Here is a 15,531-nt window from a genome sequence, read left to right as displayed (position 1 = left end):
TTGGAAAATGTTGTACCAATATTCGGCGGGCCGGATTCAAAAGCCCAACGGGCCGTATATGGCCCGCGGGCCTTAGTTTGCCCATGCCTGTTTTAGAGAATGCCATGACATTTTTAACTGAATGGATTCTGTGGTTTTGGTCCCTTTTAGCAAGTTGTTGTCTTTGCATCAGCTTCAGGATTAAAATGTCACTGTGCTCCTTCAATATTCTCCCTGGCACATAAAGAAATAGCAGACAGTGCTCTGTATTCTGTGTTTGGAGATTTAGCTGACCTGCAGGAATAAGACGAGTGGTTTGGGTCCAACAGGCACTGAAAGGGAATGGTCTCTGCACGCCTGTGGGAGGTCTACTTGTCATTTTGTTTTTCTTTTGGACACAATATTGTGAGAATAATGCATTTTTGGTGGCTTTGTAATGCAGTCGGTATGGCAGAAAAAGGTTGTCTGTTCCTATTAAAATGTTAACTGTGCCTTCGAGACTGTACTGTAAATAAGATTACTGTTGTTAATGCGACTATGTGTGTGTATGAATTGCTTTGAGTATGGCTTAGGGAGTTTTTAAAGATGATTTTCATTGTGCTATAAATTGATGTGAGATGTTTTAGTCTTTCTCAGTGGACCAGCGTGGGTTCACTCTGGCTTCCTCCCAGAGCTCCAAAAGATGCAAATCAGTTGAGCTGGACATACAGTTGCCAATAAGTAGGAAAAGAGTTCACTTATAGAACAATATGGTTAATTATCTTTAAAATAAAAAAGAATATTCATGCTAAAACATATTTGACACTTCTTTCCAGTCCCAGGATGTTCTCAGAAAGCAAACCACGACATTTTATATTTCTAGTTAAGGCTTACACTCACTTTAGAAAAGTGCTATTCTGAAATAGTGCTGTCACTGTGATGGCATGCTTGTCTGAAAATTGAAATGTCACAGTGGCCGTTTAAAACTGCTTATGTTATATGGCTGATACTGTAAGATAGAGTGCCTTAGTATGAACTCACTCCCAAGTTGAGACATCCTGACTTTGGCTATCAAATTGGATTCTTTTCAATCAGCAGAATGAATCAGACGCTGTGTATTCATCTCCCATGATAGCTTAAGCTGTGTGCAGAAGCTGAATGGGAAGCCTGCAGTGGTCAGGGAGCATCTGTTTCAGCAATGCCTGTTGACCCGCATCATTTATCTGAGGCTTGATGTCCAACTTGGGCTATTGTGGTAAAGCGTACTCTGGAGTGGGGACATATTATGGCTGCCAGCCACACATAGGGAAAAAGGAGAAAACTGGGAAATAAAGTACTAATAATAACACCGACTCCCCCTCACACTCCAATATTACTAAGTTCGAAAAATTAAGTTCGAAACACAACCTTCAAGCTTTATATTCATTTTGTTTGGACCCAATGTTCCTATTTAATCATGTAAAGGTTTGTCTTGTGATATCTTAGTCTAATAACAAACCACTGTGTGAAACTTCACTATCCCAGTTTCATCTCTAACAACAAACACGGAGTTGGCGGCTCGCTGAAGGGAGTTGAGCATAATCATTTACTGTGGACAATGCCACTGTGTTGAAGCCGAGGCTTGGTTGCATGTGAGAGTGACTCAGCTGCAGCACTGGAAACACTTCCCAAAATGATGCCTGCTTATTTCCCAATGTACTTTGTTTTGGAGCTGCAGTTCAGTGTGACAGGTGACTCAGAGTTTAAAGGGACAGCTTTGATTAATTTTAATACCGTCCATAACTAATTAAAAACAAGTCAAGGCAATATACTTGAAAGCATTTTCAAGTGTGATGAAAATTATTTCTTTGCTAAAATTGTAAGATTTATTTTGAGTAGTTTCTTAATACATGGTCCAATTTTTTATTTTTCAAAAAAAGAGAATGGTACAACGTGGTCCAAGGTTACAGCAGGGGTTGTTGAGTGTTCATGATTCTCCCTCTGAGTGCATGGCTTTCCTTCAGATTGCCTGTAGGTGTGAATGTGAATGATTGTCTGTCTACGTGTGGTAGCCCTGTGTTAGCCTGGAGACCTGTCCAGTGACTCACGATCAACTATCATAGTCTCCATCCCCAGAGGTCGCATCGATCAAATATGTGTCATAGTTGACTAAATTAGAGCACCATTTTGACGGATTAGTACACTAAGGATTAATTCCATGTTTACTACTTAATAACACACTTATACAAGTAAAATAAATAAATTAGATAAAAAAAGTGACTCCAAATTACCTCAACAATCAGCTATTATTTCTTGGCTACAGTGTATAGATGGAGAAATACAAATAAATCCTCTCTAATGCTTCCATAATCAATCAGATCCCTTGTTTTCTTCTCCAGGATTAAATTCAGATCAATTTGTTTAGCTAATCGTAGGAGTTAGTGTAAGCCCCTTTACAACAAATGGAATGTTTTATAAAATATTTTCAATGACTTTAAGGTTAGGTTTAGACCTTTACTGTTACATTTGTTTAAAATATTTCAAACTGGATGTGACATGTTGTCCACAGAGTGACTGTGTTTCTGACATAATCACATCATTCTTGCTCTTAATTTATTTTTCTAGAGAGTACAAAAGGATTCCGCCACGAGATAGGCTTTCTTTAGGAGGGCTGAAATGAGAGAAAAGAAAGACTCACCATCACAACTGGGAAGAGAGTGACTCCACTGATGATTCAGCTGACACACAATTGGCTCCTGATCACTCAGTGTGTATCCCAGATCACATGCAAACGACACACGGGAACCAATGGAAAAGATGCTGCCATGGCGACGACCATTGACTGGGATACCAGGATCAAGACAAGAGTCTGACTCCATTTTCACACCTGAGAATCACATCAAACAAGAACAAAGACCACAGAGTCAAGAGAGTGAGTGTGTGTGGTAATTACACCTTTTTAAGCTGGGTCACACTCAGAGAATCATCGGAAAAAACATTGCTGCTGTGTATGAGTGCCAGAGAGCAATTCCCTGAGCGTCAACAAAACATTTCTATCAGTGATTCATTCTTACTCTCATATCTGATGCTGAAGCCTGCTGCCGAGCGGCTGTTGTCTGTCATGAACAACAGGTACATGACGTTGGACGTTGAAATCAGGAAATTAGGTGCTTGGGTGCCGTGGTATTCGCCGATGAGAGGAGAGGAGGACGAGGGGCCATCCCTGATTTCCAGTGTGTCATAGTTGACTTCAGTCTGGAACCTAGACAAACAAAATATCAACATGTACAATAACCTCACATACACAGAGATAACATTTATATGGAATACAACATGTGTGTGCAGGCTGCCTCACAGAGCAGTGGAACAAAGAACTAACATGTATTGGCAGTCAGAAGCAAGTGGTGTTAACAAACAAGGCTTTTACGCAGAATAAGGATTCAGTAGAAATGCTTGATGAACTAAAGTTAAGCACAGTTCATTTAACAATGTCAATACATGAAGCCTACTTAAATAACCATAGTGATTGACTAACATTATTCCTGCCTATTTAAATGACTTTGTACTCAAATAACCAAGTAAGTACCTTGTGTAACTAACTAGGTAAATTATTGACTGGCCTTATCTCCCTCTTACTCTCTTTTGTCTCTGACTATACTGAGTAATTGATTTGACTGTTGGCTGACAGGGAATTAGTTGTGTCTGCACGGCACTGAGAACCAGTTGGTTCTGATGTCCTGAGCACTGTTTGTTTTAATTGTAACCATACAATAGAGTAGGAACTGATCACATAAATGCATCCACCTACTGTACTCAGTATAACATACAATAAATAGTTAGGAACAACTGGCACACTTTATAATCACAAACTGCATCTTAATATCAAACCAGCAAAATGAACAATGAACTATCCTCTGCACCAGACACAATCCTTCACAAATGATTTCCCTGGTAGGTGATGAAGACAGCTTGGCCTTTACGCCACTTCCCAAAAACACAAATCTCAGATTTAGCAATTTCAGGCTACACTGCCTCTGCTAGAGGCTTGTTTACATAAAAAATGTGCAAAAAAGCAACATTAATTATTCACTGCAGGAGTAATTTACCAACTAAATGTATATATAACAGCTTATTATGCTTCTGAAAGACTGACATACTAATCGACTGACTAACTAATAACATGCGAGCTGACACAGCAGAAGTCAACAAAAAAAGGACTCATTTGGCAAATGTTCTGAGTAACTGCTGAACAAAATTTAAAAACTCTCTAAAATAAATGACTAACCTGTCAAAGTGTATCTTCACAGCATGGTCTGGCTGTGCCTCAATCACCCACTGGCAGTTCAAAGAATCTTTATAGAAGGAGGGCCAGCCAGGAGACAGCAGGACACCAGTAGGAGCTGTTAGATGGCCGCCACATGGAGCTACAGGGAAATAAACACAAACACGAGAAAGAGAGGGATAGAGGGAGGGTAATTAATCACTTTTTCTTGTAACTCTGTTATGGCCTGAGCACTATGTCCATATCACGAAAAAACAATTACCTTCAAAAGAAAAGGTGTTGAAATTTACAGTAAACACATCAAAGCGGTAATTATTTCCTGATTTTTTTAAGGAAATCAAGTACGACATATTACATTTTATGTGTGACATATTAATATTTGTCACATGAGTGTTTGACATAACTATACTTGAATTCCCTGCCACTCAAAAAACGTACATATTTGGGAGATCTTCACACTTATTTAGCTAACATTAAATCTCGAACATGGCATATTCAAATCCAAATATTCATTTTGATTTTGGATATGAAATACAGCAAAATGGTTTCTTAAGGGTGTATTACAGAAAAGTGATTCCAGTCATTTCCTGAATTTACAAGACAGTTTTAGCTATTTTAGTATTTGCCTTTATTAACTTAATCATTGTTTTGACATGAATAATAGATATGTATCAAAGACATTCATGCTAAGACATGTTGCGCTCTATATTACCCTCACAAAATCTCAAGTGAGGGTTTTTTTCTATAATCTTGTGATACGTTTTTTTTTTTTTTTCAGCCCTATCAATACCACCACCATATAATGTTGGTAAATATATATTCATTTCCGCCTTGAGTGTTTAGCACTCATAAATCCAACATGTACAGTTACCTCTAGAAAACACACTTCAGACCTGGAGTTCATGACCTGTTTATTATCCACTGCTCTTTCTGTCTTTTCACACTCTAACCACTTCTTCTGATTTCAAGTAGCATATACCTTTGCCTCTCATAACACTTTAAGAAAGCTAAAGAAATTACCTTTACATAACCTATTCTGTGAATGCTGAAGCTGTGGTGCTCATGAATCAGATGCACAAGAGTAAGTCATTCTAGAAATACAATATAATTATCTTTCCCTTACCAATGGGAGGGATAATATTTTCCAATACTCCATATTTAATGAGGTGACAGCCCTATTCAATTGTGTCCACTGTCCCATTTATTAACAGCAGCCAACATTTCATAATGTCATTTCGACAATACAATCAAGATGGAGGGGATGGAAACAAAGAGAAATATAAATATTCACAGGCAAATGAATAACATTTGCCTTTAAAAAGACATACCATCACATCCACTTTCCTTTTTATTCTTATCATTACCCCCACATAAGCTTATCTGCAGACTAATGGTACATCTCTGGGTATTGGAGTCTGCATAAAATGAATGCGTCATCCTGAATTAGTTTCAGCAGAACTTGTGCCAATCTGGTTTACGATTATTGTTAAGAGAGGAATATGCGTGCAAACAGGCTGAACAAGTGTGAGGAGGCTGGAGGCTAAAGCAATTAAAAGAGCAAATGTATACAATTCCTAAGGTGTATAAGCATATTAAAACTGCTCTGTCACCTTAGAATCTGGAAAGAAGAACATTTTCTAAGATGTTCCTATTGCACGCAGTAAACAGTTTGTGTGTGGGTTTACCTTCACAGCGAGGTACTGCCGCAGACCAAACAACATTTCCCTCCTGGATGATGCAAGTGACCTGATCAGACCCCTGGAAACAAGACATCAACATATGGTAATGAGGTACATCATTTATTTTAAGATAAGATACTCATAGAAAGAATAAATCAAGACACTGTACAGACAAGTAAAATAAACCAAGTACAGGAGATTGCATCGTGTTGTGTCTCGTCAAATGTGTTAGTTATGTTTATGTATTTTCTCTGTCATTCCAAGTCTAGTCAGGTTTTCATGTTATTTCATGTCATGTCTGTCTATTTATGTCACATCTCGTTTTCCATTTCCTGTTTCATTTTGTATTTACCTCTTGTCTCTCATTCCAGGCCCTGTTACTTCCTCCCCTGATTGTTTCCACCTGTTCCCACTCACCTCATGTTTAAATAGTCCTGTCTCTCCTCTGTCCTGTGTCAGTTCGTCTTGGTTGTTTGCCACGAATGGTCATGCCAGGCCTCAGCAAATAGAGGATCGAGTCAAGTCAAGTCAGGTTGTGTTATTTTGCTATTTTTGTAGACTTAAGTTAATCTTAAGTTCCTTTTTTTGTTACGCTTTGTTTTTTCCTCCTTGTGAGCGCTTTTTGTTATTCTACCTACTCTGTTACCTGCTCTGTTAAGAGGCATTTTTGTTCTTTGAAATTAAAAATACATTTTTGTTACATTCAAGACTTTGTCTCTGGGTCGTGTATTTGGGTTCTCCAGTCTGTGTCAAAGTCGTGACACATAGTTAATGATTTTAAGTATTAACACACCTATTACCAATACCAATGTGCATTCTTACAATTCTAATACACATCTTATATAACTGTGAGTAATACTCTATTACCTGTGTCCTAATGAATCCTTGGTCACAGCGAAAAGCCACGGAGCTGCCGAGCTGAAACTGGTCTCCATACCTCTGACCGTTGACAGGAACTCCTGGGTCATGACATTCATTCTGACCAAATGCTACAGAGGAACAACAACGAGAGAAGAGTTAAAGAAGCAGACAATACACACAGAACTAAGTAAAGAATACAACAGAAAGACACATTTCTTTGGGTCAGAATAAGCCCAGAGAAAGTGGCAGAAAAGATTGAGAAAAATGACGCATTGTGCCTACATACCTGACTGTGGGATTTGTATCGATAGAGTGGTTCAGAATAAATGTCCGTATTTCATAATTTACACAACGTTCCCTGGTTTTCAATTTATTTCAATACCTGAAAATTGGTTTTACCTGGAAAAAACAGGGTTTGAAAAACCACTGCTGTATCACTGTCAGTAAAAGTGACACCTCTACTGATATGGAAATATGGGAATGGAATTATCTTCACGTGGATTCAACCCTGTCATGTTTGGCTTATACCGTCCCCATTCCAGAGATTAACCTGATCCCACCCAGAGCACATGCCCAGTGATTGGACATGTCTCAGGTTGATTAGCTACTGATGGAGAGGAAATGATAGCGGAGAGAGAGAGAGAGAAGGAAACGGCACTTATAAAACAAGTATGTATATGTCAAATACAAGTATGACATACCGACAGATGAAGTATGACATACCGACAGATGAAGTATGACATACCGACAGATGGATTCAAGCCCATTTGTGTGTTGTGTTAGGTATAAAGGGCACGCCAGAGGGAAAAAACATGCACTTTGACACCAGATATGGAGAGAAGTGGTGGAATAGATTGGCAGGAACAAAACAAGGAGAGGAATGTATACATATATATGAACAAACACAAGACAATTTACCAAATATTGAAATGATATGTGTAAGCTCGAGAAGGAAAAGAGAGAGTGTACGATGAGTGTCTGGGTTGTGGCTTTTGAAAAAAAAAACGAATTAATTTTAGATAGTCAATTATTGGAATTAAACATTTGGTCTAAAAATAGGTAATAGAGAATATGGTTTTGGTAACAGTCCATTAGTGAAAACACTTTTTGAACATAATAATCCCTAATCCAATTATGGCGATGATGTCTTTAAATATCCTTAACTGTCATTACATTGAAGTAAATCATCAGACGGGGAAACCGTTTTCCCTATGGGATCAATTTCCCTTGACTTGTATTATTATATATTTGCACATAACTGCTCAATCTGGTGTCAAAGTTCATATTTGACTTTCAAACATTCATATAAATAGAGACTGATGTAGCCACTGAAACTCAAATTGATATTCATATATGCATTAAAATGTTAATGGGCCAAATTACAGATACAGCACAAAGATACCTGATTTTTATTAAATCCCTAAGTACAATTAATATGATCATTTCAAATTACATTCCTAGAAAGTTTCATGATCACAAGCTATATGAATAAAGTTCAGCTTTTTTGGTAAAGAGTACAGGTAAGTACCTTATATGCAATCCTGTTGACCATAAAAATAATAAAAAAGCAAGCGAGTATAATCATTTGTATTTACTCTTAGACATATTATTGAGTTAAACAGGATTCTGATGGGATATGTCTGCTTCCAATATTTCATGTAATCTTTCATTTGTGTTAGGATTAGCGTGCAAAAAAGTGTTAGAGGTACGATCTTTTTGTAATACTCTGCTGTGCTGAAAAAAAAGTATTCTTTCATTTGTCAAATGTCACCTCTCAAGGAAGAGTCAGAGACAAGGTCATTTGGGAGGCAGTGTGTGAAATGGTGCAAAACCGCATGCTAATCACAGAGAATGAATCAGAATAAACCATGCAGAACTATTCCAGCTTAGTGCAGATAAATACACAGGCAGCAGTAGTCGGGTTCAAAGCTGACAATGGGACAGGTTTAACTAGCATGAGTAAGACTTAAAAACAGATGATCAGTCAAGCAGTAACACTGCAGGAGTAGGAAGGAAAGTGCTTAGAGACCATCTCCCCTTATTCAGAACACATTGTATATTGCTGCTGCATTGGATTATAGACAACTAACATTCCTGTGTATATCTATTTTTCTATTATCATTCAAAATGACGTCGCAAACTGCTGTATCCATCAAGAAACTTGTTTTTGCTCCTTTTCCGAGGAGCTGACCTCAAAAACCTGTTGCTCATCTGCTGTCCTTTTATGATTGTTGAAGAATGTTGTGCTATCAAACCTCCATTGTAGTGGCTCTAAAAACATCTCAAATGGGATGTCATGCTGACATTTGTCTGCACAGAGAGAGTGAGATCCAACAATACACACTAGAAACAGTACACAAATTAAGGCCACATCACACATAATAGTTTTTGAACCATTTCAATGTGTGTTTAGATTGATTGGGTTGCATGCAAATACAGTGACAGACATAGAGATACAAAGATAGGTTGCACATACTGGTGTAGCTGATATTGAAGCCTTTTCCAGTATTGGAATGATCTGATTGAAATTCCAGTCTCATAATGTGTCCATTCGAGGCGATCTGTGATGGAACATCTTTCCCCGAGAACGTCCCAAACGTTGTTGGCTCAGACAGGCCTGAAATAGAACAGTTCAAACACGTTTTAATGTTGACCATCTTATTTCAGCACAATAACATTAGGCCAAGGACATACTTGGAAAGTGAAGGACTTCTGTGAAAGACTAATACAAAACACCCTATGAGACTCAAGAGATGTAGCAAGTGTTATTATGCAAGGAAAAGAAAGATACTGTGAGATGACACCATAGAACCCCAGACTCCTGAAAAAGTTAGCAAATCCTAAACTGTTGTTATTCATTTGAAGACAAATGCAACCAACGTACATGGTCTACTTTATTAAGTACGCCACCTCTCAAGGAATCAGCGCAGAGAAAATCACCAGAGAAAAGGGTTTTTGAAAGCACAATGGCTAGCGCTATTAGCCCATCACCCGCCTGCCAGTCGGCTTAAATAATTTAATGGAGTGAAAAGAACCAATTTAATTCACTTCATTCAGTTCTGTAATACCGTCAATACCAAATGGAGAAAAAAATCCATCATAGGACCTGAATTTAAAATCTAATTTAAGAAATGTAAACAAGTATTAACAGCAGTGCAACTGTGCCAAATTATTGATTTGTTGTATTAAAACGTTGCAGCTGCTCCCTGGAGGAGAACATTTTGACTACTTCATCAACCTTTTGGGAGTTTCAACATCAGCAGTGAGCTACATTGTCTTTGTTGTTACAAACTATGTGTCGGACATTTTGGTGTTTTTCAAATCAGGCCAAGGACTACTTTCTTTTCTACAGGTTTAGTATTTTGCTGAGACAATTGAAATGATGATACAATGTACAATTAATGTGCTAAAACAAGGATACATCCTGTCTATGCAAAGCTCTAACTTTCCAACTTAATGGACAACATAGGAAGTGATCTGAGAAATGTAGCCCTCTGTTTTGTACTGCATCGGAGCACATTTAGCACCATTAACACCTCCCACATGTCTCTGCAGTGACTCAGCAAGAGACCTGTTGGGTTCTGGTGTTAAAGCAAACCAGAAAGGCATCAGTGCCTTGAACAAAACTCAAAGGTTGGTACGTAGATGCTTTTTTCTACAGATGCCGCTACATTTGAGAGAATACCAGAGAGACTGACATCAGGGGATTGTGGTGTGTAGGTCATTAAAGTTATTTCGCCTGAATGTGTCTTGAATCTCGCATTTCTGGACAACTCCATCACCATGCCAGGGAGCATTATCCTGTTCCAAGTACCCATCATCCCCTTTGGGGTACATGATTGCAATGAATGGCTGAACCTGGCTGCTATGTTAGGGTATGCTGTGGCATTAAGGCACCGCTCTATAGTCATTAAAGGCCCCACTGTATACCAATTGAATGGCCTCCGCAACCATTACACCTCCCGCACTGGCCTGCACGGCTGTAACCATGCATCACCTCATTTCAGTCTGAGACATTTGTGTCACAGCATAGGACCATTTACTACAACAAATGGCTACATGATTTGTTTTGGCAGAATACACTCTGCTCTTGAGGGTGCTCTCAAATGATCCAACCAGCAGCGACAGATTCAGTGGGGAGCATAATAAAACCCTAAAGGGCTACACAGAACAACCCAGCAGGCTCATATCAGTGAGATATGGTATGGACATAATGCAAAAGGAAATAAATGATAGCTCCAAATATGGTGATAAGACAGTTGAACAGGAGGAGGATGGGGAGGTTGATGGAGAAATCAATCGTCTCCAGCCAGCAGCAGTAGTTTGGAGCAGGTACAAATAAACAGATTAACCACCAGCAGCAGCAGCGCCATGATAATCATCAGTAAGTGAAGGATATTGGGAAGTTCTAAAGACCACCGTATTGTCTTGATTGAAAGAAACTGGAATTATATTTTTCCAGTGTGATCGGTGATTATAAATGTCATCTGATGCTGATGAGCTATCAGAATGCACAACTCCAGCTCCCGGACAGAACTAACACAATGCTTGTTGCTGATGGCCCACCAGGAGTCTAGCAGATTGGTGCTGGGAGAAGCAGCACGGGTGATTATTCATTATAGGCTTTACCACACAACATTTCCATTGTTATTCCACTAAGGACCTTCCACTGAAAGGCAAATGGTTTGATGCGGTGTCTTGTATCTTGTTTTTTTTTCATTGATTTCCTTTGAGAATGCCATTGCTACAATTGCAGGCACCTCTGTGGTCTAAGTGATGCTCACATTAACCCTCTGGCATCTGCAATTATGTTTGTAATTCATTTAACAATATTAAACTCTAGTGTTGGTAATCCATTCCCATTTAGAGCAAATGCATGTATACATTTGCAGTTGCAATACCAATGTAAGACTTACCTCCTCCTGTCATTGAGTGTATTCCTGTGAGAGTCTATTTAGGAAACCTCACAAGGAGATTTTACTGTATGATTGTGTATTAAATATCTTAGGGGCAAGTACAATATCAGATCAGAGAATAATTTACACAGCTTAAAATATGCCTTGCATATTGGTATACTTAATGGCTGAAGTGCATGGTATAGACACTGTTTCATATATTTTCATTTAAATCAATCAAAGTATTTAAACATAAAAAATCTGCACAATCCATCACAGTGTGTTTTAGATTACATTGTTAAGTACATACCCTCCAGTCAAAATAATGTTATAAATCCACCTACAAAGTGAGATGAAATGCGGTAAGCGACCCTGACCATTTTTGCACAGGCCAACAGAAAGCTTACATTTCTTCCTCCTTGACTTTTGGATTCCTTTCACTTTAGAGTCTATTCGGCTACACAGCTGAATGAGTTGCACAGTGCCAGTCTCTTTGTTCTTCAGCAACTCAAAAGCTCTTTCACTCCATCAACTGTTGCATTGATAGGCAAGAGGCCAGAAGTGGGAAGAGAAGCAATGAGACAATAGCTGAAAGAGTGACAAGGTCCTACATTATCTTATCTAAGAGAGGAGATCCACAGAAAAGCCTTTTGTAAAAGTCTCTCACTATCTTCTATTATATTAGATGGCGACAATGGTTTCCGATTTTGCTAACCCTTTATAAAGTGTGCATGCTTTAAGATTCCAGGCAGGGTTTAATGCTACTGTTCTGCAGCTCGGAAGATTAATGGCTTGATTATTACTTTGCTCTGTTCACTTGTGCTCGCCATTTGTTTTTAATTCAATGATCTATTATCCAGGGATTAAATAAGAAGTCATATGCTTCAAGGTCATATCAACTCCTTGGTGAGCCTTTGGGTCTCTCCCATGCAGGCCCAGGGACACTTGTATCTTATGGCATTAGAATGCAAATGATGTTTCCCCTTGGACTAAAGCATCCTTTTTATGTATGCATGTATTAAAGGCATAGCAGCAGACTGTTAGTCACCACATTGGTTTCAATAAAGCACAGTTGTTAATAATAAGGATAATAATGTACAAAAGGAGATATCAAAACATTTATGAATAGTCAATACATATTATTTTATGAATTAGCAACCCCCCAAAAAGTGATCTAGTTATTTAAATGGCTGTCACTGCCTTTTTCAAATATATCCTCAAATCAACTTTATAACAAATAACTACAAATTAACTTTCCATGTCAATGCCGAGTTTCATTATTTTTAAACCAATATTCTCATCTGTCAGCAGCTAACTACTGTGGTGCGGCCTTCGGGTCCAAATTCATTCATTAGCACATGTGGTGTGATTCTGAAACACTATGTTTTAAATGTGGCATACACAAACAGTTGTTTACATTCTTAACACATATTAGTAACCATAACGGCTACTTTAGTTTATACTGATGCTTTACAAGATGCTTACATCTGTTCAAGATACAACTGTTTTCTTACTTACTGATATGCTGTATAAAACAAATGCAATCAAAAATCCTTAAGGTTTCATAATCATTATTCATGTCATGTCAGGTATTTAATTTTTTTTTGTTGAAATCTCTACATAAAATAAGAGATAGTGTTTTCCATGCGACAGCAGAGATCTCTCCCTCAACTGAACAAACTGGAAGACTTTGAAGCAGCAACTTGTATGTCAGTTTGCCCGTTGCAACAGCACTAATTGCCCTGCAATTTTCAAAACCCTGCTTCAAAAACAAAATGCCTGCAGAGGGACAAGTTTACAGCCAGCCGATTAAACACGACTTCATCTTTAATGACCAGCCATTCAAACCAGAGCTTCATTTGATTCAGTTTGAATCAATAACTTGTATTACAATGGGGAACAGTGGAACAATGCCCTGTGTTCTGTGTGCAATGGGAAATAAAACTAGTTAGACTTAGATGAAAAGTTGAGAAAGAGTGAATGATCCATATCCATCCATATTTCAGCCATGTAGAATGTATGCATATCCTGAGGGGTTCATTTGACACATACGTTTTTAAAAAGATGGAGATGTATTCAAATACAATTACCTTCATCTTTGATCACCAACCAGTCAAACTGTGGCTCCAGGTCAAAGTCGGAGAAGAGGAGATGAATGCGGCTGCCAGGTTCAGAGATGATCAGCCACACACAGTTCAAGTTGTTCCCATACTCCTCTGGGTAGTTTGGGGACAACACAGTCCCCGATGGAGCCGTGAAGTTGAAGAAACATGAGACTACAAACAGCAAGGAGAGAAGGAAGAACGGCAGGACGGAAACAAGTTAGGTTGAGAGGGAAGACAGAAAGCAAAAAGGACAGATGGATATAGGCAAAAAGTAAGAAAGAATAAAGGATCATTTAAACTTAGAACTAAAGAGGAAAATATGTACATATCTGTATAAACTGTGTGTACTTACAGATACAAGTGGGTTTATTGCCAGACCACTGGTTGTTGTGCTGGCATGTTATGCTCTTCTCTCCCACAAGTTCAAAGGCTGCCTGGCAAATGAAGGTCAAAACGTCTCCATGTTGGAAGCGATCACCGTTACGGCGACCGAATGCCGGCACCCCGGGATCCCCACAGCCGCCCCGTTCGATCTCTGTAACACACGACAAGGGCAGCTATGTTTTTATACTGATAATGAATGTCAACATGCGACATGATGACATTCAGATAAGCGGGTTGTTTGGGATGTTGGGCTAAATGGCAATAAGATGCATACATTGATTTAATGATGGCTGAGAGTCAAATCCTGAACATTTTGTATGGGGTGTTTAGCATATTGTAGCTATGTTTATCCTGACATAAAATGGTGATTCAATGTTACATCGATGTCAGTATATTATGATATTCTTACCACCTTCTTTAGCGTTGTGTTTAGGGTAAAGATGAATCAATGTTAACAGACCCTTCTAGTAATGTCTGAACTCAAAGGCCATATTTAAAAACCACACAATAGCTACTTTCTTAAAGACAGCTGGCAGCAGTCCTAATTGTTAACAGGTTGACGAATGCTAAGTATCTAAAGGTCTTAAAAGAAGGACTGTCAGCAGAAAGAATGGTGAACATGCCATGGGTCTCCTTTTTTACATTGCTGTGTTGCTATGTGAAATGTAATACAACCTATGAGAAATGAATGTTATTCCCCATCTCACAGCTAATTGTCATCAGTGTAATTATCGTGTAATTCAGCTTTAATTGTGAAGGGCAAAACAAAGAGTTGAGGCACACAGGTAGATGCAAACACACGCAATGATCCATGGCACTTTTGTTAAGAAACCAGCAGGACGTAAAGATTGCAGAGAGCAACACTGGTGTGTGTGGCATCGTATAGAATACGACTGCCTCCCGTACACAGATGTTGTCGATCTCCTTTCTCTTTTCGTTTCTTCCTTTTCAAATTGGTTCCGTCTTTCTTTCCCACTGAGCTCCATTCTTATCGCTCCCGCTCCTTCGAATCTGATTCAATACTCTCTGCTTTATTGGCATGAGTGTCACATTAGCAGTACTGCCAAACTGGCCTGCAATCATATTCTATTCATTTTGTCACTCTTCTTTTATCCTTCCTTCCCTTAATAGCAGTGTGGTTTTATTCGCTGCTCTCCCCTTTCTCCTCTCCTTTAAAACTTGACATTCTACCAGACGTCTGTCATCTTGTAACACATGCTCCACCATGCTTCTGAATTCGCTTTGGGCAAATACATTTCAAGGTGAGCTGTGTGTGTGTGTGTGTGTGTGTGTGTGTGTGTGTGTGTGTGTGTGTGTGTGTGTGTGTGTGTGTGTGTGTGTGTGTGTGTGTGTGTGTGTGTGTGTGTGTGTGACACTTGTTCTACTAT

General features: G+C 38.8%; 1 protein-coding gene across 8 annotated transcripts in view; it reads right to left on the bottom strand.

Annotated features, from left to right (window-relative positions):
- Positions 1–15,531, bottom strand: part of LOC307028392 (CUB and sushi domain-containing protein 1) — a 424,819-nt gene that overhangs the window by 130,499 nt on the left and 278,789 nt on the right. For all 8 annotated transcript variants that reach the window (XR_013804983.1, XM_079663374.1, XM_079663368.1 and 5 more), the window contains 8 exons: positions 14,112–14,294; positions 13,745–13,930; positions 9,236–9,376; positions 6,766–6,887; positions 5,905–5,977; positions 4,223–4,361; positions 3,012–3,199; positions 2,636–2,824 (listed from right to left, as the gene is read on the bottom strand). Coding sequence is in view for 7 of the 8 variants with exons in the window: in XM_079663374.1 (XP_079519500.1) it covers positions 2,636–2,824; positions 3,012–3,199; positions 4,223–4,361; positions 5,905–5,977; positions 6,766–6,887; positions 9,236–9,376; positions 13,745–13,930; positions 14,112–14,294 (1,221 nt within the window). In the remaining variant the exon portion in view is untranslated. The remainder of the gene's footprint in view (positions 1–2,635; positions 2,825–3,011; positions 3,200–4,222; positions 4,362–5,904; positions 5,978–6,765; positions 6,888–9,235; positions 9,377–13,744; positions 13,931–14,111; positions 14,295–15,531) is intronic.

Source organism: Notothenia rossii (assembly GCF_949606895.1).
Source record: "Notothenia rossii genome assembly, chromosome: 2".
Taxonomy (NCBI): domain Eukaryota; kingdom Metazoa; phylum Chordata; class Actinopteri; order Perciformes; family Nototheniidae; genus Notothenia; species Notothenia rossii.
The sequence above is the reverse complement of the archived record's forward strand: the minus strand, read 5'-3'. Positions and strand labels throughout refer to the sequence as shown.